General features: G+C 33.2%; 1 protein-coding gene across 3 annotated transcripts; it reads left to right on the top strand.

Moving 5' to 3' along the window:
* Positions 1–509: 509 nt before the first annotated feature.
* On the top strand, positions 510–3,619 carry LOC127132722 (membrane-anchored ubiquitin-fold protein 3). 3 transcript variants are annotated; one of them, XM_051061688.1, is made up of 5 exons: positions 510–699; positions 990–1,134; positions 1,212–1,433; positions 2,312–2,479; positions 3,174–3,619. In XM_051061688.1, exons 3-5 carry the CDS (start codon positions 1,298–1,300, stop codon positions 3,239–3,241), a joined length of 372 nt encoding a protein of 123 aa, XP_050917645.1. In that variant the 5' UTR covers positions 510–699; positions 990–1,134; positions 1,212–1,297; the 3' UTR covers positions 3,242–3,619. The 3 variants fall into 3 exon arrangements, with proteins under 3 accessions (XP_050917645.1, XP_050917646.1, XP_050917647.1); XM_051061689.1 differs by having other exon boundaries at positions 3,177–3,619; XM_051061690.1 differs by having other exon boundaries at positions 3,180–3,619.
* Positions 3,620–22,413: the final 18,794 nt, after the last annotated feature.

A 22,413-nucleotide genomic window follows, 5' to 3' on the forward strand; every position in this document is an offset into this window, starting at 1 on the left:
AGATTACTTTATCACTAAATAACTTTTATATATTGTACAAGTTTATAATTAAAAAAATAATATTTCAAAGAATAAATACACAAGATCCAAATAAATATTTTATGTTACATATTAATAAGATTAAGTGATAAAAATATATAAATAATTATTACTTTTTCAATTATCATTTTTATATTACATATTAATAAATTAATTTAATAAAAATATAATATTTTAAAATAATATTATTATATTTCTTAATCTTTGTGAAAAACATTAAACAATAATCATTTTAAAACCGAAAGAATAATTATTTATGTAGAATATGCCTTTCTAATTTTAACAGCCACCCCGCCACAACTTTTCTTAAGCAACCAAGCAAAGAATAATAACGCATGCAACTATGTATTACACACGTGGCAGAATCTAAGTAGCTCATACGCATTAGCTACTGTAGACCCGATTGCAGAGAATAAAAACACTCCGCGTCTCGTCTCGTCTCATGACTTTTATTACCCAGTAACCGCTCTTTCTTATACTGTTAGATCTCCTCTCTATCACTCTCTCTCTCTACAACTATACACTATACATATATCTAGAGAGAGAAAACAAAAACGCGGTGAAGAAAACAAACACACGCCACTCTCAGATCTCTCCGTCTTAAATACACTTCTACTTCTAACTAACTAACTCATCCTCCATTAATGGCTTCTTGACAAGGTTTCATATATTCCTCATCTCTCTCTACTCGTATTCTTCATTTCTCTGCTCAATTCAACTTTTGCATAAGCTTTTCTTTGTTTATAAGTATATATTGCAATTGAAGTTCAATTATTCTTTATTCGTTTAGCTTTTTCAATTTCCGTTCAATTCTAGGGTTTAATCTATGCTTAACATCGTAGAATTGCATAGAAAAATCGAACAATCGGTTCCTATTTAGTAATTTACGTTTCACTGTTTTGCTAGTTTGTTGAGAATGAATCAGTTCTGATCTGTTTATATGGATGCAGTGCCGTCTTTAGTAACGATTGTTTGGAGAAGCAATTGGATCATATGAGGTGTTCATTTGGTTGGATTGCTTCGCCGGCTATCGATTCAGATGTTCAATTTTTGCAAGCTTGTTGTTGTAAGGAAATTTCCCTCAGAGTTACACAGGTTAGTGTTGATTTCGCTATTCGTGTAGAGTTGCGAGGAAATGAATTGGAGTTTTGTGAATGGGAGTTTATTTGCAGGTGAGCAAAGTGAAACCGTATCCTTTGATCCGAGGAAGTACTGTTTTGCAGTTTCGCAAGGTTATCGGTGGGGGACATAGGTTATCATGGCAGAAGGAGAGGAGCGTATTGAGCTTAAGTTCCGCATATATGATGGAACGGATATAGCGCACGATACTTATCCAGTGTCTACTACAACAGTTGGTACACTTAAGCAAAAGCTAATTGCTGAGTGGCCTCAAGGTTAGTCGTTTTGGTGGGATATATGTATTTGTATTTTTCAGTGAATTAGTGTTTATGGATTTATATTTAAATTAATGCATTGACACTCTTAATGATCAAAATGGTGTTACAAATTTTCGGAGGGCTGATTTTAAGTTCAAGCGTGTTCTTTGAGCACAAAAATGCTAGTTTAGTCTTTTCTCACATTAATTTATACATGTAGGAAGTTGATAATTCGTTTTTCTTTTATATTGAATCATTGTTTTCAAACACTATATTCTTATTGTATTCAATAAAGAACTCGTTTAAAACGTATATCAAACTTACATATTGGCGAATGATTGTCTTATGTATCTAGCTATTTTCTTGCTGCATCGTTGAGGATGATAATAACATTAACAACCATTATGCCTTGTCCTATTACTTTTCATGAAACAAAGATAAAAGCTTGCCATTCTTTTCTTATTACATATATCAATCCTTTTAGTTACAGAAATGCATATACTGCTCTTCTGTAGTTCTACTTGTGCGTCCTGTCTCACTTGTTCAGCCAAAAAATAAAAGAAGGCATTGCTACTCTTGCAGATAAATGACACAACTCCTTTTCCTTTTCTCATAAACTATGTAGCACCGACACCTATGAAAAAAGGCGTGTATGTGTCCGTGTCCGTGTCACACACCTACACCGACACTTCTGACTACCTTTAATTTATTTATTTTTTCAAATTATTATCAATATCGTTGTGTTAGTGTCGGGGTCGTATTCGGAGTGTCTGTGCTTCATAGCTCATAAATAGTACATATATCTTTATAAAAAACATATATCGGTATATCATCATTTTTATTCTGTATCACATCACATGTTTGCCTTGGCATTTAATGAAATCTTCCGTTTACAGGAAAAACCGTTATACCAAAGTCAGTCAATGATGTAAAACTTATACACGCTGGTAAAGTTTTGGAAAACACCAAAACGCTTGCTGATTCCAGAATAACTTTCGGTGACATCCCTGGTGCTATTACCATGCATGTTGTAGTACAGCCTCCTATAGCTAAAAAGAAGACAGGTTTGTTCAATCTTTTTATCTGTGCTTTTGCTGAAGTAGTATGGCTCCGACAGAGTACCTGTTTTCTGGTACAGGAATAACCTATTAATTATATGAACAAAATAAATAATTGGAATCATGAGATAAATACAATTTCATAAATACTACTCTGAAGTTTTCAACATAACTCTGTAAAATATATCGAGTAAAACTCACAAAAGATGGTACAAGATTTGAAGGTTGTTTTATTTAGTAACAAACCAATCAACTTATTAGTTATTAGCTATTATCAAAACTTGGTCTTTTGGTTGAACTAGTTTGTGAGATCACCTCATTGCAATGCCAGATCAATAAGCACCCAAGGTTAAGTGACAGCAACAAATTTAGGAGAGAAAAAAAGTTGTTATTATACATACAGATATCATGCATTATAATAACAAGAGCTTGTATTTAGCCCATTATAATTTAAAACAATCATTTAAAGATAACTCATACATTATATATTAAAATTCTGTATAGTTATCATATAATTAATGTCTCGCTTGCGTTACTGCAAGTATATCTATTTAGTGATTTAGATTTAGTTACCTTTGTGCAAGTATATTCATTTAGCGATTTAGATTTAGTTGCCTTTGAGAAGTATTTTTAATGTTTGACAAACTGAAGCGATATATTGCTATATTTTTCATGTGCTTTTCTCTTGGCTTCTTCGCAGAGAAGAAGAAGAAGAAGAAGAAGGAGAACATGCAAAAGACAAACTCATGCTCATGCACTATCCTGTAGATTAGAAAGCACACCTTGTGGTTCCTCTGGAGGATGATGGGTAGGCTATGAACTATCCAATGGTATTGCGTCAAGACATTTATGGCTTTGTCAAATCATTGTTGTTTGCTTCTATTAATGTCAAATATGCATTTCTAGTTTGTCTTCAGAATGAAATCAGATATCCGCATTGTAATATCTGACCTCAAAAAGTACAATAAGGGTGTTGCATGCCACAAACCAAGCGCAGTGGCTATATAACTTCAGCTCATGCAGCCCCAAGCATTCAGTGAATGCATATTTGTTTGGCAGTAAGTATTTTTAGGTAACTAAAATCAACCATCATTGTAATATTTGTTTGGAATTAAATATGCATATGATTTAGCTGGTTGCATTAAATGTATCCCGTCAATGTTTAATGACACCAGAAGAGGGTGAATTGATAAAAACTGCTCTCTATGAAGGAGGAACTTGTGGATATTCTTCCAAAACAATTTGTGTAATGTAAAATTCATTTACCTGCATCTTCAATCCAGATTTTTTAGGTTTACATAAACTTTTGGCCAAAATTACCATTTTAAATACTAAGGTGATGTTATCAAAGTTTAGGCTGACAAATAGAGTATTAGACTATTAGTTAAATTCAGTTAGTTAAAAAAATTACTGCAATTATAAAAGACATTTTCAAAAAATAAAGTTACTTAATGATAGTAGTTTCTGAATTAACTTATGAACAAATTTCTACATCTTAGTTTAGCTTAAAAAAATATTTTATTTAACTTTTCTGTAAAAAAATGTATGCTTTATTATAAATTATTTCTAAGTTACAGACTGCTGTATAAATTTAGTTGACAACTTATCAGGAAGTTTATCAATTTACCCTCTAAAACATGAGAAGTTTCAGCATATAAGGATTGAGAAACCCCTAATTACCATGAATTGACAATGGTCAAATGGGCTTTTGGCTTTTTAGTAAACAACTTAATTTTAAAGGGTATTACTTTATCCATCCTATATTCACCACGCCTAAAAATCACAAATATTCTAAAATTTCAGAAATATAGGGTCCGTTTGTTTTAGATTAAATAAAATAGATTTTTTTTTAAAAAGATTTGAGATTTATTTTTAGAGATTTTTTTTTAAAAGTAGAAGTTAATTTGTGTTTTTTTTCTTTCATAAAAATCATTTTTTTTTTCTTGTTTGGCAATTTAAACATAAAAATAATTTTTTTAATATAAATTATTAAAAAGGACATACAAATTAGTGTTAAATATTATGAATAGATGATTATACATGATAATGAACTAATAATTATTATATAATTTTTAAAAATATTTCTGTTACTTTACGATTAAAAATTAATAACGCTTTTAAATAAAATAATATATATATATATATATATATATATATATATATATATATATATATATATATATATATATATATATATATATATATTTGGAATAAGACCTCTAATGCTAGTTTCTCCATAGAAATATTTTTAAAGCAATATAAAATAAACACATAAAAATAAAACTACATCTTCTTAAAGACTCATTCTAGTTTTTTTATATAATCATCAAACATAAAAATAAAACTACATCTTTTTTAAGTCTCATTCTAATTTTTCTAAAGTCATCAAACATAAAAATAAAATTATTGTCGTTGTCGCCCCATGTTTCTTGGAAATTGGTCTCTGATAGTTTTTCTTATTTCTTCAATATATCTAACATCAGCTTGAGTTGGAGCTTGCCATTCACCATGAGTAGGTACACCATTTCCATCTCCTTCATGGAAATCTTGCTCATTGTCTTGTAAACCATTGATGTTCTCTAAACTTTCAAGAATATCCAAGTCACTTGAGTCTGTTCTTCTTAAAAAGCTATGAAGTGCAAAACAAGCCCAAATAATAGCCATTTGAGTTTGAAGCTTGAAATTAGGCATTTCTTGTAATACTTTCCATCTTGCTTTTACCACGCCAAAAGTTTTTTCAATCACACTTCTCAAACTAGAATGATAATAATTAAAATTTTCATTTCTTGATCTGAATCCTGGAGCAAGTCTAAAATGCGTAAGATGATACCTTGCATTCTTGTATGGTGCCAAGAAACCTTTAAGTGACGGGTATCCTGAATCTACAAGATAGTATTTGCCTGTATACATAAACAAAATATATCAGATAAGAATATAAAAATATTAATTATACTAATAAAATATTTGAAGTACCAAAAACTAACCTTCTATGGGATAAGGAAATCGTAAATTGGGTTTACGAAGAGTATCCATAAGAATCTTTGCATCATGAACAGGTCTTTCCCATCCACACAATGCAAAAGTAAAGTACATATTGAAGTCACACACAACCATCACATTAGTACTTGTATGTCCTTTCCTATTGAAAAACGGTTTTTGTTTCTCTGTTGGGACATGTATTTTAATATGTGTGTCATCTATTGCCCCTATACAGTCTTTGAAGTAAGGCCAATATCGATTATCATCTCTGATATATTGAGAAGAGTCAACAAGATCAACATGTTTTATGACTTTTTTCCCCAACTTGCATACAGCTTCTAAAACTTTGTTGAAATGTTTATGAATGGTCTCACTAGAATGTTGAAATCGCTCTTTGGCATTTCTATATGAGGAAGGTTGCCCTATCATATATAAGAATATCCCAACACTTTCCTCAACTCCAATGTGTTTAGCAGGTGTCAACCCATAATTATTAGTTAACTCGCATACCAAATTCTGAAAGACTTGTTTCCTCATTCGAAGTTGCTCAAAAAACCTGTTATCATTTCCTATTATCAACTCTATAAACCATAGTTGGCCGGAGAGAATTGACATAGTTTTCTTTTCTTTGACAATGTATTTCAAAACATGGTTTGTAACCATAAAAGCAGCCATCACCGTTGCAATATGATATTGACTTCTATTAACCTGTTGGACTTCAATATCTATTTCAGAAGTATTGTCACTCTCATATGAACTATCATCTGAACTCTCACCCAAACTCTTATTTGAATTGTCACCCATCCTGTTACACAAAAATGTAAAATTATAAATGTTTGGATAGTTAAAGATCATGACACCTTAAATCCTTAAAGCAAGAAAGTAAGAACACAAGAATGACATTTAAGAATCCAAAATCACATATTCTAACAAGTCAATAATGAAATTTCCATTTGGTATTAAGACAACAAAGTAATTATGACAAATATCATATTACATCAAGCTAATAAAAACATAATAGTTCAAACTGTTAATGGTTTTTTTCTAAGAAGCATGCAATCCTATCAACGATCACGCAAATATTTTTTTTGGGACAAGTGTCTATGCAATCAAGAGCCATATCAGCAGTGGAGGTATTCATGAAGTAAGAAAATATTGTCCTATTTTCTTTATTGGCAAGGATTTTAACAGCCTTAAAGTGTAAATGTGATCCTTTTACCAAGGATGGGATTTCATCCAACATTTTCAAACATTTAGCATAACTAATGTTATCTTCTGGGAGTCCTTGTTGGCTTGACCCAAACCCATCGAGTATACGATCAAGAGATCGTTGAAGTTTCTCTGTTGCCCCGATTTTCTCTCCTTTCCCTAAAACCTTTCTCTTTTTGGAAGAACTTGGTGTTGGGTTGGGTTGTACTTCATTGCCAACATCAAAATTATCTGCATCTCCTTCATCCTCAGTAATTGTGTTATTCTCAGACCGTCTTCAAAAACAGATTTTGATCCTTCACATGGTAATTGATCTTCATATGGTTTGTAAAGGGCGAATCCAGTAGCTATGGCACCCTTGAAACATTTATCTAGCAATTCAATAAACTTAGGTTCTCCATGTTTCCATTTCAAGATATCTGGATCCTCCTGAAAAATAAATAAACATTCAAAACATATATCATGAAAAAATTCATGCAATTAATTAAATACTAGTCTAGTATACACCGACAGAACCGTACCTTACTCTTTTCAGCCCACCAATCATCGTCAGCCATGATAGTTTTCTTTTCATGATCCCATCCTACTCCAGTTTGCTTATCCACTAACTTCACAAATGACGAAAACTCTCTTTTCAATGTATCCCATCTATTTTTTAGTTGAGTGCGATCATAAGCATATCCGGTTTTCTTTTGAAATTTTTCAATAATATTCTTCCACCCTTCTTTACTGAAGTGGGTAGTTGGCCTATTACCCACTTCTATTTCTTCAATGCAAATTTTCAACAAATTTTCTGTTTTACTGTCATCCCCCCATTTTGCAACAACTTTTCCATCCTTCTCTAAACTTTTCACATCTTTTTTACATGTCATTCTAATCATCAAATACAATATTAATATTTATCACTAATACAATAGAAATTTGAAATAAAGCTATTAATATTTATCACTCAAATAAGAGTTTATGTGTATGTAATATGGTATTTACAAACCTACTATTATTTAATCCTCATGGTTGATATAAAAATATAACTCTATATAAGTAACAACAAATACATGCTCTAAATAAGAATTATGTGCTTTATCCAACAATAGTGGCACCACACACTATAACTACTATAACTTTTCCAATAAAGAAGCTATACAATGATGCAACCAAAAACGTTATGTGCTAAGGAAAAGGCTGTGATTATTCCAATTGTTCTAGGCATGATAGTTCTCATTATTTTACTCTCTATGTTACTGTATTAACCACTGTCATGCTTTTTCTCCTGTTGTTGAAATAAATCAATAATCATGAAGCTTATGCATCTAATCTAATGACAAATAAAGTTTATACAAGAGTGGTAAAAATGTGTAGGGAAAATCCTCCTCTTTGTCTCAACAAAATAAAGCCTTTAAAGAAAACAATGTATATGGTAAAGTCTTGCTAGTGGCAGACACAAGATTTTCTGATAACAGTGTGTAATTAGGATTTTTCTTTCTATTCTATCAAGTCACTCTCTTTTGCCTTGAAGCCACATGTTGATAGAAAAGAATTATAAATAGTTTGTCCCATGTTTGACGAATTTGATTGAAAGGAATAAAGCACAAGAAAAAAATTCTGACTTTTGATTGGAGAAATTCCAAGTCATGAAGTGTTAATAAAGTTAGTATAAAAATACAAATTTTGAATGAGAATTCCTTTAGATCTTTTTCATTAGTTCATTTAGCATGTGAAAGATGGCCATTATCTAAGTACTGGTCCTTTATGAATATCTCACAAGAATCTTTCCAAAAGATAATTGATGGGAGAGCTAAACCAACTTGCTTGAGGTACAATACAAAAACTCTGCAGCCAAATAAAACTTTTACTCTAGGATAGGGTAAATCCTTAAAAGCTATTTTGAATGAATTCAAGTATCCGTTTTCCGAAATAGAACTTGGGATACTACAGAACTAAAGACTTTTACATGCAGTATATTATCCTACATGCAGGATAGGGTAATTGATGGGAGAACTAAAGACTTTTTAAAACATACTTGCTTATATTGAGTCTATTATCCTACAAAACTATCCATGAAATTAACATTCTTTTAAATACCCATCTCAAGTATAAATGTGGTAGCAAGAAAATACCCATTGTTTTAGAAGATTCCTCACACTTTTATAACCTCATTGGATCAATTGGTTCCTATAAATACTCATCTCAAGTATACATGACAACTCCAATACAACAAACAAATCAAACTGGACAACAAAAATTGAACTCACTTGAAGCTATCATATTAATAATGTATTTGGAAATAGTTCAATCTCATGAGGTATTTCAAGAACAGAACAATTAGCAAACAAACAACTCTAAGCAACTACATCCAACCCATGACAATATGCTACCACATTTAAATTGTTCATACCATGAATTTCACTATTAACCATGACAAAGAGCTCTAACCTGAATTAACAATAGCTTCAAGTTCCAGAATTCAAATTCAAAATAAGTTGAAAACCTTATATCACAAATTTAACAAAGGAATCACTACCTCTAATGAAAAAATGAAAAATTGAAAATCCCAAATAACATTAAAGAAAGAGAAGATTCGTGATAATTTTTACCTGGTGCAAAGAAGAAGAAGACGACACTGCTCACGCTGCCATTGAAGCAGAGGGAAGGAGAATCACTATTCACGATTCTGAACAAAATGAAGCTAAACCCTCGAAGGGTATTTTTGGAATTTTCAAAAAGTTTAAGGATAACTATGTAACTTTGCTTTGGATGTAACCTTTCGTGTTTGGTATTTTCATTTTCTCTCTCATCTATCCCAAAATGAAAATTTAAAAGCTAGTTGGATTAGCTTCTCATTTTTAATTAAAAAATCATTTTTTTATCATAATCATTTTTAAAAATCTGAAACAAACACTCTTAAAAATTTTAAAAATGATTTTTTAATAAAAAAATAGATTTTTTTTTAAAAAAGCTGTAACAAACGCAACCATAGTTTTGGACGCACTCATATTACATACTTCCAACGTTTTAGTGAGCGAACCACCTTATTTTTCTCAAAAATATGTTTGTAGATACATTTCCGTAATAACCCTTATTTCAAAACTCAGTACGCTCATTGAATTTTACGGAGATTCATATCTGAAACGAGTTTTAATTGAAATAACTCGCGTCAGACCGTTTCTCATTCCTTCTTCATTTGATACACTTTCACAAACCCTTCTAAGAGGTCATGAGCAAGATTCAAGTGTGTCATTTTTCATGCTTCAACACCACTTCTACCTCATTGCAATCAATTCTAGAATATTTCATTCGCTCCATTCACTACGCCAAATAAGGGAAAAGAGGGCGCTTATTTTGGCCTATAACAGCGCTTTAAAGCGCTCTCTAATCTGGCGCTGGCATAGGTAAAGACAGCGCTTTTTTTCCTGGTGAAAGCGCTGTCTAAAGTGGCTCTTTAAGCCCTTTAAGGGCCACTTTAGAGGGCGCTTTTTAAAGAAAGCGCCCTCTAAAGTGGAAACTTTTAAGGATTTAGAGGGCGCTTTTACTGGAAAGCGCCCTCTAAAGTGGAAACATTTAAGGGTTTAGAGGACGCTTTTACTGGAAAGCGCCCTCTAAAGTGGAAACATTTAAGGGTTTAGAGGGCGCTTTTACTGGAAAGCGCCCTCTAAAGTGGATGGTTATTTAAATTTTTTTTTTAAAAAGCGCTATATTTTTTTATTTATTTTAGACAACCTGTATATTGAAGCAGTACACCCAAAACTGTATAATTTGAAGCCCTTTTTCACACATTGCATTCAACAAGCCTTATATACAACAATCCATACATATACAACAATCCACTGATATATAATCGTTTAACTTCTAAAGATTCTAAATATACAACCAATTCATAACTTAAAAAGAAAGAAAACTAAGTAGCAAAAGCATCTCTGAGATGTATGTTTTTTTTGCTAGCAGCAGTCTTCTTAGCAACAACCTCTTTTTATTCAATATCAATAGCATGAACCTAAAATATCATAAAATTAGTTAGGTGATGTATAAGATCAAGAATTAACATTTTCTATGCATAAATATCATATAATTGTGTTTATACCTTCTTTTTTTTGATGCAACTGACTCGATTAGCAGCAGTCTTCTTAGCAACAACCTCCTTTTATTCAATATCAATAGCATGAACCTAAAATATCATAAAATTAGTTAGGTGATGTATAAGATCAAGAATTAACATTTTCTATGCATAAATATCATATAATTGTGTTTATACCTTTTTTTTTATGCAACTGACTCGATTTGCTGCGTAATCCCCTTATATTTTTGGTCTCTTATCTTTTGAAGATAGAATTGATATTTGTTTAGATGGACATGTTCCATTGTCGTAGAGGGATACTTTCAAATATCCAGCATCATCATCTACGCGAATGAGGCTTGACGACAATGGAACATCTCCATCTAAACAAATATCAATTGATACTTTCGAGTCTCCCTTGCCCCTTGCACGAATGATTGACTTCATAATAGCCATTTTACCTGTAATAAAGAAAACAATTAAAATCAGATGACAAATGTAAAAACAATTAAAATCATAAAAGTCATTTTACCTGTAATAAAGAAAACAATTAAAATCATTTGACCTGTACCTTTTTCACTAAGTTCTCTTTCTTTTCTTGGTTGGAATATGTTCTACATGTCTCTTAACAACACGAACGGTTGGATTGATCCAAATACCCTCATTATGATCATTTCTAATATATGAATCATTTGATATAATATTCTCATCTTGATCATTTCTGGTAAACGATTCAATCTCAACATCAATATCACCTTGATCTCCAGTGTTTTCATCAATTACTTTGTTGGAAAAAAGAACTATAGACCATTTCGTACTTTTCGGATCATTGACATAGAACACTTGTCTAGCTTGAGAGGCTAGAATAAAAGACTCATCTTTGTATCCCACCCTATTAAGATCCACTTGCAAAAATCTTGACTTATCCATTCGAATGCCGTTATTATTTTCAACCCACTTGCAACCAAATATAGGAATCTGAAACTTCTCATAATCAAACACCCAAATGCGCTCGATAACACCAAAATACGACAGATTTGCAAATTTGGGGTTTAAGTCCTTCATACTTGATATGTGCATTGCTTCAGCTACCACGGTGACACCACTATTCTGCATAGTACTTTTATCATCTTGTTCTTTGGTATAAAATGTGTATCCATTAATCGCGTATGCGCTATAAGAAAAAACATGGAAACTTGGACCATATGCTAAGCATCTCAACCTTTCTGTTATTGAAGCGGGATCTGAATAATACTTTGAATAAATATGATCCTTAAACCAAGGTATAAAACATCGATTGTGCTCTCGTACTATCCAATTTTCATTTCTATTGGGATTTAAACCTCGGAGAACATCCTTGTGAATTTCAACATACGGCTCAACCTCATTCTCATTGTGCAGAACATACAAATGCACTTGATCCCGTTCGACCCTTGATACTGCCACGATTTTATTTCCAATTAGATTTTTTCCTTCTTTCTTTTCGACAAGCTGAGACTTGGGGAGTCCGATTGGCTGAACATTAGACAAATATTCAGTACAAAACTCAATCGCTTCTTCAACAATGTATCTTTCAACCATACAACCTTCTGGTCGACTTCGGTTCTTCACGTACCCTTTTAATATTTTCATATAACGTTCAACAGGGTACATCCATCTCATATAAGCTGGTCCACACAATTGTGTCTCTTTCACAAGATGAACAACTAGATGTACCATTATGTCAAAAAATGATGGAGGAAAAAACATTTCAAGCTCACACAAAGTAATAACGATTTCTTTTTGCAACATTGGTAAGATCGCAGGATTGATCACCTTACTGCAAATTGACTTGAAGAAAGAACACAACTTAGTTATAGAGCTTCTTACTTTTTCTGGAAGAATAGAACGTATACCTATTGGGAGAAAATGTTCCATTATAACATGGCAATCATGGGTCTTTAAACTCTTTAACTTGAGGTCTTTCATAGACACAAGTCTTCTAATATCTGAAGAGTACCCTTCTGGAACTTTAACTTCACTTAGAAACTTACACAATGTTTTTTTCTCCTTTCTAGATAGAGTATAAGCAGCAGGAGGTAGATATGTTCGTTTTCCTTTCTTCAAGGGTCCTAATTCAGTTCTTATTCCCATCGCTATCAAGTCTTTTCTTGCCTTAAGGCCATCCTTAGACTTTCCTTGTATATTGAGTAACGTGCCAATAACACTTTCAAATACATTTTTTTCAATATGCATAACATCAAGAAAATGTCTCACATACAAGGACTTCCAATACGGCAATTCAAAAAAAACTGACCTCTTCTTCCACACACTTTTGACAAGTGTGTGGGCAAAAGGCTTGCCAAACTGAGTATCCAAATCTTTCACCTTTTCAAAAATTTGATCACCCGTCAATATAGGTGGAGCTCTGCCTTGTTCTGTCTCTCCATTGAACGCCTTTCTCCATCCACGGTAGTGATGATTTGAATTTATGAATCTCCGATGACCGAGAAAGACATTCTTCTGACCAAACTCCAAGCGCTTCCAATCTGTTTTATCTTCACAAATAGGACACACACATTGACCTTTTATGCTATACCCTGATAGATTTCCGTATGCTGGAAAATCATTAATTGTGCCAAACAACATCGCCCTCAAGTTGAAACTTTCTTTCCTATATCCATCATAAACCTCCACACCGGTCTCCCACAAAATCTTTAAATCTTCGATTAAGGGCTTCAAGTACACGTCTATGTCATTCCCTGGTTGTTTAGGTCCAGAAATCAACATAGACAACATCATGTACTTACGCTTCATACATAGCCATGGAGGTAGGTTATAAATCATAATAATCACAGGCCATGTACTGTGTGAGATACTCTGGATACCGTGTGGGTTCATTCCATCAGTAGATAATGCCAAGCGAAGGTTTCTTGATTCTTCTCCAAATTCAGGATAATCATTATCAATTTTCAACCACTGTGGTGAATCTGCCGGATGTCGATACTTTCCATCTATAATTCTTTCATCTGCATGCCAGGTCAAGTGTCTTGAATCGGTTTCACTACGAAACATGCGTCTAAATCTCGGAATAACAGGAAAATACCACAAGACTTTTGTTGGAGACAACTTGTTCTTATATCGCGAGACACCGCATTTAGGACACTCATTTAACGATGCATACTCATTTCGAAACAAAACGCAATCGTTTGGACATGCATGTATCTTATCATAGCTCATGCCAATAGAGCACAACATCTTTTTGGTCTCATATGTTCGATTGGGAAGAACATTATCCTCAGGAAGCATATCTTTCAAAAGGGCTAATAACTCTGTGAAACTTTTATCCGACCATCCATTGCCCGCCTTTAAGTTGTACAACTTTAATACCGCAGACAATCTTGTGAATTTAGTGCAACCATCATACAAAGGTTTCTCTGCATCACTTACCAACCTCTCAAACATTTCGGGACAATCCTTAAGATCTCCTTCAAGTGCTTCTGCAATCTCTTCAACTCGATCACAATCGTATGTATCTGCGCCACTATAGTTTGAGGCATAGGTCGTACTATCCCCCGGTTCAACATTCTCGTTACTTTTCTCACCATGCAAATTCCAACATGTATAACTTCGATCAATTCCATGCCTCATTAGATGCAATGTCAACTGAACTGCGTCAACCCGTTTCCCATAACAACAACCCAAGCAAGGACATATCATTCTACTGGGGTCTTCGGCGTGCGCAACGGCAAACTTAACGAATTCTGATACCCCATTCTCGTACTCTCTCGACAATCGATTGGAAGACATCCATGTATTATCCATTACTAATTAGAATAAACAAAAAACAATTTCAGAAGAGTTCAAACACATTCGGACCTAGGTTTCTAATGATACTGGTGTTGACACAAAATCATATGTTCATAGGTCGTATAACCCTAACTACTGGGTAATGTAGTCCCATTGCATGCGCTATCATGGTCACTAAAAACCAACCGTCAATTTCCTAATAAACCCAAACTATTTAAATGACTATGAATATTGAAACTTTACAGGTCGAAACAAACGTAGCATAGACAACAATAACATAAAACTGAAATTGGGCAAAGCTAAAACAAAGCAATAGTGCAAGTAATAAGGTATGCATCGTGTACCTTTGATTGGTAGAAGGAGGAAACGCGCAGTAATAATATAGATCTAACAGAGGTGGAAGGAAAACGCCTTAGAACCCTAACGTGAAAAAGAACGAAAATAACAGATAGTGAAATAACAAAACGCGCAGTATGTTATAATTTTAATGTTTACTAAAGGGGACATTAGAGGACGCTTGTGGAAAAAAAGCGCCCTCTAAAGGGGGCCTAAGAGGGCGCTTATGGAAGCGCTCTCTAAGGCTTTCCAGAAGCGCTTTATAAGTTGGAAATGCACATGGACTTATAACAGCGCTTTATTAAAAGCGCCCTCTAAGGGTAACCTTAGAGGGCGCTTTCTAAAAAGCGCCATGTATTGTTGTCCCTCTATCTCCTCCTTATTTTTTCGTTTCACCTTAGAGGGCGCTTGTGGAAAAAAAGCGCCCTCTAAAGGGGGCCTAAGAGGGCGCTTATGGAAGCGCTCTCTAAGGCTTTCCAGAAGCGCTTTATAAGCTGGAAATGCACATGGACTTATAACAGCGCTTTAGTAAAAGCGCCCTCTAAGGATAACCTTAGAGGGCGCTTTCTAAAAAGCGCCATGTATTGTTGTCCCTCTATCTCCTCCTTATTTTTTCGCTTCACCTTAGAGGGCGCTTTATTACAAAAGCGCCCTCTAAAGTGCGCTGTCTATTGCTCCTTATTTTTTGCTTCACTTTAGAGAGCGCTTTTGTAATAAAGCGCCCTCTAAGGTGCGCTGTCTATTCCAGTTTTTGGCGTAGTGATTCAAGCTTTCGCACAAGAACTCTCAATCGGTAAGTTTCTCATTTCCTTTCTATTTTTGAGTTGTGATGTATGTATTAAATAAAATAGGTTATTTAAAATGCATTAGGTTGTAGTCAAAATCAAAATAGGTAGTTTGTATAAGCATGCATTCACATTTGTTGTTGTATAAGAAATCATAGGGGATCTTTTGCATTTTCTGCTACCGCGCATTTTTACGGAGATGCATCTTTGAATTTTGCCTTTCCTATTTTACGGAGATGCATCTCCAGATTTTACTTACCTTGATTTTAATATGATTTTCTACTTTGTATTACTGAAACAATGGTTGAAAACCAGGACGAATTGAGGCATGATCTTGTATCCCAACATGCATTCGTTCATAGGAAAGGGAAGTGTGCTCAAGGCCACAAGTTAGTCCTAGTTCGTTTGATGCGGAAGCGTCAACTTCACATGGTCGCGTGTCTTAGACTTCGACCTCCCGATGGCATGTGTCTTTTGCTGAACCTGGAGCCTTTGAAGCCCAATAGGAGGAACCTATTGTTGTTACGGCTTCCGTTCCTGATAGTTTTCTAGAAGGCCCCTATGACACCACTTTACTTCCTCTCTATGAAAAACATGATGTTAGACATGTGTGGGAAGGAGAGATGCATTTATTTATTTTTATGTTACATTTGTTTCGTACTAATTGAGTTGCGATTGGTGTTAATATATTTATTTTTACAAAAGCGTGACACGATAAAATCTGTAAACCATGCCAGGAAGATTTTGAACCTGTAACAAAATGAAGACACATGGTTTCAAGAGGTAGCTATGGGGTGACAGGTTTATACGCCACTAGACACAAGACCATTAACCATGGAATGTTGGCGGCTTTGGCGGAGAGATGACACAAGGAGGTGTCATCTTTCCACATCCCTAATGGTGAGATGTCAATCACCCTTAATGATGTCTTATGCCTTTAGCATTTTATAATTGGGGGAAGATTACTAAACCATTCTCATATCGACATATATCAGGCACTTGAAATGATGGTGAACTATTTGAGAGCTTACCCAAGTGATGTCCAAATAGAGCTTGATGCCACAAGAGGCGCTCATACCCGATTTTCATACCTCACGGAACTGTACAAATACCACATGGTTGCGACAGTGGATGCCAAAGGTGATGACGGGTACATTTTTTCCCCACAAACTATGTAAATTAAGGTCATACTTCATTTACTTGGTTGGCACGAGAATATTTGTCTTGCTTGAGGGACTCGACTAAAGTCTCGCCTGAGAGACTCAATTCAAAGTCTCGTCCGAAGATAAATAATCTTCTGTTTGGACTAAATGACTTCGTCCTTTTGCAAAGTACTCGTGCTTGAGGGGTTTTGTACTAGTATAATTTTATTAGGCCCTAAGAGGGGATAACCTACGAAGAAAAACGGAAAATCGGACATGCTGGGTGAGGTGAGTTTACTGGGTAGTATCTTAGGTCACCCAAGGCTTTGCCTATAATGCCAATAGATGATTAATATTCTCCCGACAAGGATACCTAGTCACCCAATTAGGCTTAGGATAATTAGCTTCACTCGTCCAGTAAGCGTGTGTAGTGACGTGTCCCAAATACCAACTTACTAAGGGTCAGTCAAAGGGGAACACCACTCTCCCCACAATCTTAAGAGACCAAGTACTCTTATGGTCACGTTTCTTGGTCATTAAGCTAAGGCAAACCATTATACATATTTCTAGCCCAGACTTAAGAAGTCTCTATAAATACCTCATTCCTAGAATGAGGAGGACAATCCCATATTCACAAAATACACCTCCAAAAACAGAGTTTCTCACCATCGTGAGCTTGCTCTAACCTCATGGAAATACTAAAACCTATGACAATCCTTATCAGCTGAGGGTTGCTACCCATATGTATTTTTTTAGCAAGTATAACTCTCATTAGTTCAACCTACTCAGTTAAGAAGATTTTATCCTATACTCTTATAGTTATCTTTCACCCCTACAATTTATAAAATATTCTCATTTTATCATTTTCATATATTAAATAATTTATCATCCAATCTTTATTATCCCATTTAACTATTTCAAAATTGATAAATTTGCACCCCTTACACTAGTGCACTAGATTACTTTGCTTAAAGAGTTTTGATACTTATTTTCCTTTATCAGATAACTTGTTTTCAAGTACTTTGACATTAAGATTTTTTCATCAAATAACTTACTTCATATTTATCAATATTATAATATATACCGTATAACTTGGCTATAAGTTTTTTAGTTAACTTCATGTTTGTTCACCCCTATAAGTAATTTGATATGCTTTTTTTTTCAAACATTCTTTTATGTTTCATAGATATGAAGATCCTTTTACAAATATGCGATAAAATTTAGATATGTATAGATAACACTATTGTATTCTCAACTACACAAAAATTTAATACACGAGAAGAGGTGATAAGATGGATCAAGGAAGTTGAAATAAAACATAAGGTGATTGTTATCATTACTCATTCAGATATCGAAACAGGAAAGAAAGGAAGAAACAACAAATTAACATTTGATTATGATAAAGGTGGAAAATTCAAGGAAGTAGATAATGCAACACAAGTGCTACTAAAAAATGTGGTTGTCCATTCAAAATTAGATTAACACCATATAAAGGTGGTCTTGGATGGAAGATTAATGTAAAATGTGAACTTAATAACCACGGTTTACCTGATAGATTTGAAGGTTATACATTTGTTGATCGTCTAAGTGAAGATGAACATACACATGTTGATTTGACAAAGAAGAATAAACATATTGTTGCCCTTGCAAAATCGAGATCTGAAGAATGTCATTCAGATCACCAAATATATAAACATAAGAGTAAGTTACAAAAAGAGATCAGAGGTCCTAGAACCGAGATACATTTGTTTAAGAAGAGAAGAGATCTGGAGAATACAGATTATGTTTACTGGAGTAGAAGAAGAGATTACTCAAATATTGTGAGAGATATTTTTTGGGCTCATCCAGATTCAGTCAAGATGTTGAATACATTTTCTATTATGTTGATTATAGACAAAACATACAAGACAAACAAATATAGGTAACCTTTATTTGAAATTGTTGGTATAACATCAAACGAGTTAACATTTGCTAATGCATTTATCTATATGAAATATCGACAACCTTTATTAGAATAAATAGTATTTTATTTGAATTAATTAAATAAATAATAAAATGATAAAATTGGGTCATTTGTGAGATTTGGAGGAAATAAGGGGTAAAAATAGAAAAGTTATTATTGAATTGGGAAAATTTCATAATTAAACAAAATGGTGAGGGAGTATATATTCTAAAAGTATGGAAAAAGCTAGGTTTTTAGAGAAACATCGGACGTATAAAAGAGGCAATGGGGAGAAAAAGCAAAGGTTGGGATTTTGAAGAAGGAACCATAGAGATTGCTTGATTCATCATCAATTACTGAAAATCTAAGGTAAGGGAAAAAAGGGAATTCAATCTAAGTGTATTGCATGATGGGGTGGAGACGAGAAGTCCTTAATCTCATTAGGGTTCTAGATTTTTGTTTGATAATGTGTTATATGATCGAATTCTAAAAATTTGTTGGTTGGTTGATGTTTATATGTGTTGTTATACTTGAATCCGTGTTTGAATGATCATGGTTATGTATGTATGAGGTTATGACATTGATGAAGATGTGAAAGCTTGATTTTATTCATGATTGATGATGAATTTGATGTTAAAATTATTGATGAAATTGCTATGAATTATGGTGAAACAAGTGATTTATATGTTAATAATTATACTAGTATGATTCACTGTTAACAATCATGTTTGAGTCTGTTAAATTTGTGAGAAATAATTTGGAATGATGGATGAGGGTTTTGAGATAAGAGAGATGAAGATCGTAGGAGAGAAACTGATTTTTTTTAGAAGAACTGCAGTGTCAATCGATTACACCATAATTGAAATCGATTAAATGCCTTAAAAAAGTGAAAAATTAAGTGTACCAGAATTGCAATCGATTAAATGCCTTAAAAAAGTGAAAAATTAAATTGTGTAATCGATTGTAGGGAGATTGCAATCGATTGCAATGCCTGGAAGTGTGATTTTTTCAAAGTTAGTAGCAGAACGTGATTATGTGCAATCGGTTGCACCAGATTGCACCGGGCCAAATAATGAAAAATTATTCTTTTGTTTTTGTTACGTTGTCCAACGATTTTGACCATATCTTTTGATCCATAGGTCCAAATGATGCGTTAAAAACCTAACATGCAGAGATACCTCATGGAAGTGCTTGGTGAAATGTTTAAGTTGTAGTCAATTATCTACTGTGGGGATGTTTGTGATGACTTGTATGATCAGTTAGTGAATCGTTATGTTTATACGATGATATGTTGTTGTTTTGGTGAAGTAACATGAATGAATGTCTATGAAGTCGTGTTTCATGAGTTGTTATTGTTTATTGATGTAGTAACATGAATTGATTATTGTGTATGATGAATAGTGTGATGCATAAATTGTGAGATGTGTATGGAGATCCTTTTGGTGACACCTTAGATTGTCATGTAATTCTTAAAATATAAGTTCTGGGGTTTAGGGTGTTACATAAATTACTTTAAAATTTATTTCACAATCATCCATCTTCAAACATAATCGATCAGGACAATTCCTTTAATTCACATCACAATCACAAACAATAATAAAAATCACAAACAAAACAAATATCCATCCACATCACATAATCATACACAAAAAGACAATATATATAAAACTAGTATTTATATTTTTTAATCGGAATTAAAATTTATCGAATAAAACTATAATTCAATTCTCTTTTCTCTTCAGAATAATTATCTAGTATATACTTTATTATATAACACCTAACTATTACTTTTGTTATAATCAGTACGGGAAATTGCTCTAACCTAAGACATTTTTCTTTCCATCCATATTTAAAGATCACACCAAGCAAGATCCTATCTTTATCATACTTTCACATATTGATTCAAGACCACATGCATAATTTTTGCTCTCTTGACTCTTCACCCTCCAATCATTTTGTTTTCAATCATTTATGAATAAATATTTAAAAATTATGATATTAAAATACACTAAAATGATCAATTTCAAATTTAGATAGAAGAAAATATCCTAAAACAGAATTCAAACTTGATGAAAATATCACTTAGGTTCACTTGATTATAATCAGAGTTATGATGATGAAATTACGAACAAAATATTGATATTAATCAATAAAAAACTATATTTTTAACAATATAAATAAATGACAAATAAAATAAAAATTATATTTTTACCTAATTAATTATTAGAAGCGATATACTGAAATTTGAGATCAAACAATTTTTTTTCGACCACTGATTTGATTGCGATAGTGAAATCGCTTTTTCTCCACTGATTGATGAATTGGAGTTGATGATGAATATGTGTGTTAATGAAGGCACTCTATGGTAACCGGTGACACGTCGATGAAAATGAGTGTATTTTTTTCTTTTATTTATCTTTTTATTAGTTAATTGATTTATGGATTGTTGGCCCATTTATTTAGTAAATCGCATCCTTTTATTTCTACCACTTAATACAATTAAATTGCATGCACTCACTAATTTATTTTGTTTATTTCTAACTAAAATATTATTTATTAAAATAGTTATATTAAAATTTTATCGTATTTATAAAATTATTAAAAATACCAAAATTAACTTTTATAACATTAACATTTTGTCTTAATTATAAAATTTAATAAATATATATTAAATTATCATAACATAACAGAGTGAATACACAATTAATTAAGATTGGTTAAAATATTAATAATTTATTAAGATATAAAATAAATAATTAAAAACATGAAGACATATAATTAATTAAAATATCACGTATACATGAGATATTGAATAAAAATAGGATAAATATATTGTTTATAAAATATATGGATGTTACATTATCCGGTGTCTCTGGTTGTTGTTCTTTTCCGGGGTTTCATATTGAGTGCACTTCACGCTTTAGAGCGCCTTCTTTGAGTGGACGGGGTGTCGGGATGTCCCGCCTTGTATTTGTTTGCTGATGTATGTTTGGATGGTCGATTTCTCCGTGAGTGTAGCTTGAGGCCTACCATTAATTTTAGGCTCGTTGAATTTCTCTGTTCAATGCATCGGCGAGGCGCTGTTTTGATTATCGGAGTAGACATTCTTTGGCTTCCTTTCTATTTCAGAGTGGGTATCTACCTCAAGTAGATCCAGGATTCTGCATGTGGCGAATCTAGCTCACAACTGGGCTTCTTGGACCCAGAGTTATGGATGGCGTTCCTTAATAGATCCCTCAAGTCTTTCCTTTAGAATGGGGATGTTGAGCGAAGGTCCGAGGTTTCTATTGGCTGGCTCCTTGCAACTAGAGGCCAGGGTATCCTTCTTCGGGTATGCTCGACGAACCTCTTCTCTTGATTTGCCCTGAGGAGGCCCCGATGCATTAAGTAGAAGTCTTGTAGTACCCATAAGATGCATCCCCGTATTGGGTCGATGCTCGACGTTAACTATGAACTTATGGTGTCCGAGATTCCATTAATTATGAACTTGTGATATCTCCTGTCTATGTAACACCCTACTTCCTGAATCGATAAATGATAAAATAAAACATGCATAATACATAAAGTCTTCAAGTAGAATGTTACTCAAACATCAACAAAAGATACATGAGCCACATAATTGAAAGTCGAATCATTTGATAAGAAGCGGAAATTATAACATACTTAGCATTAAAAATCCTCAACAATATTATTCGTTTGAAAAGTGG

The sequence above is a fragment of the Lathyrus oleraceus genome, chromosome 3 (genome assembly GCF_024323335.1).
Source record: "Lathyrus oleraceus cultivar Zhongwan6 chromosome 3, CAAS_Psat_ZW6_1.0, whole genome shotgun sequence".
In the NCBI taxonomy this organism is placed as follows: domain Eukaryota; kingdom Viridiplantae; phylum Streptophyta; class Magnoliopsida; order Fabales; family Fabaceae; genus Lathyrus; species Lathyrus oleraceus.

Excerpts from the sequence above, each read along its gene's own strand:
- LOC127132722 (XM_051061688.1), top strand. The coding sequence starts at position 1,298 with ATGGCAGAAGGAGAGGAGCGTATTGAGCTTAAGTTCCGCATATATGAT. Across the intron at positions 1,434-2,311 it reads AATTGCTGAGTGGCCTCAAG|GAAAAACCGTTATACCAAAG; the intron begins GTTAGTCGTTTT and ends TTCCGTTTACAG. Across the intron at positions 2,480-3,173 it reads TATAGCTAAAAAGAAGACAG|AGAAGAAGAAGAAGAAGAAG; the intron begins GTTTGTTCAATC and ends GCTTCTTCGCAG.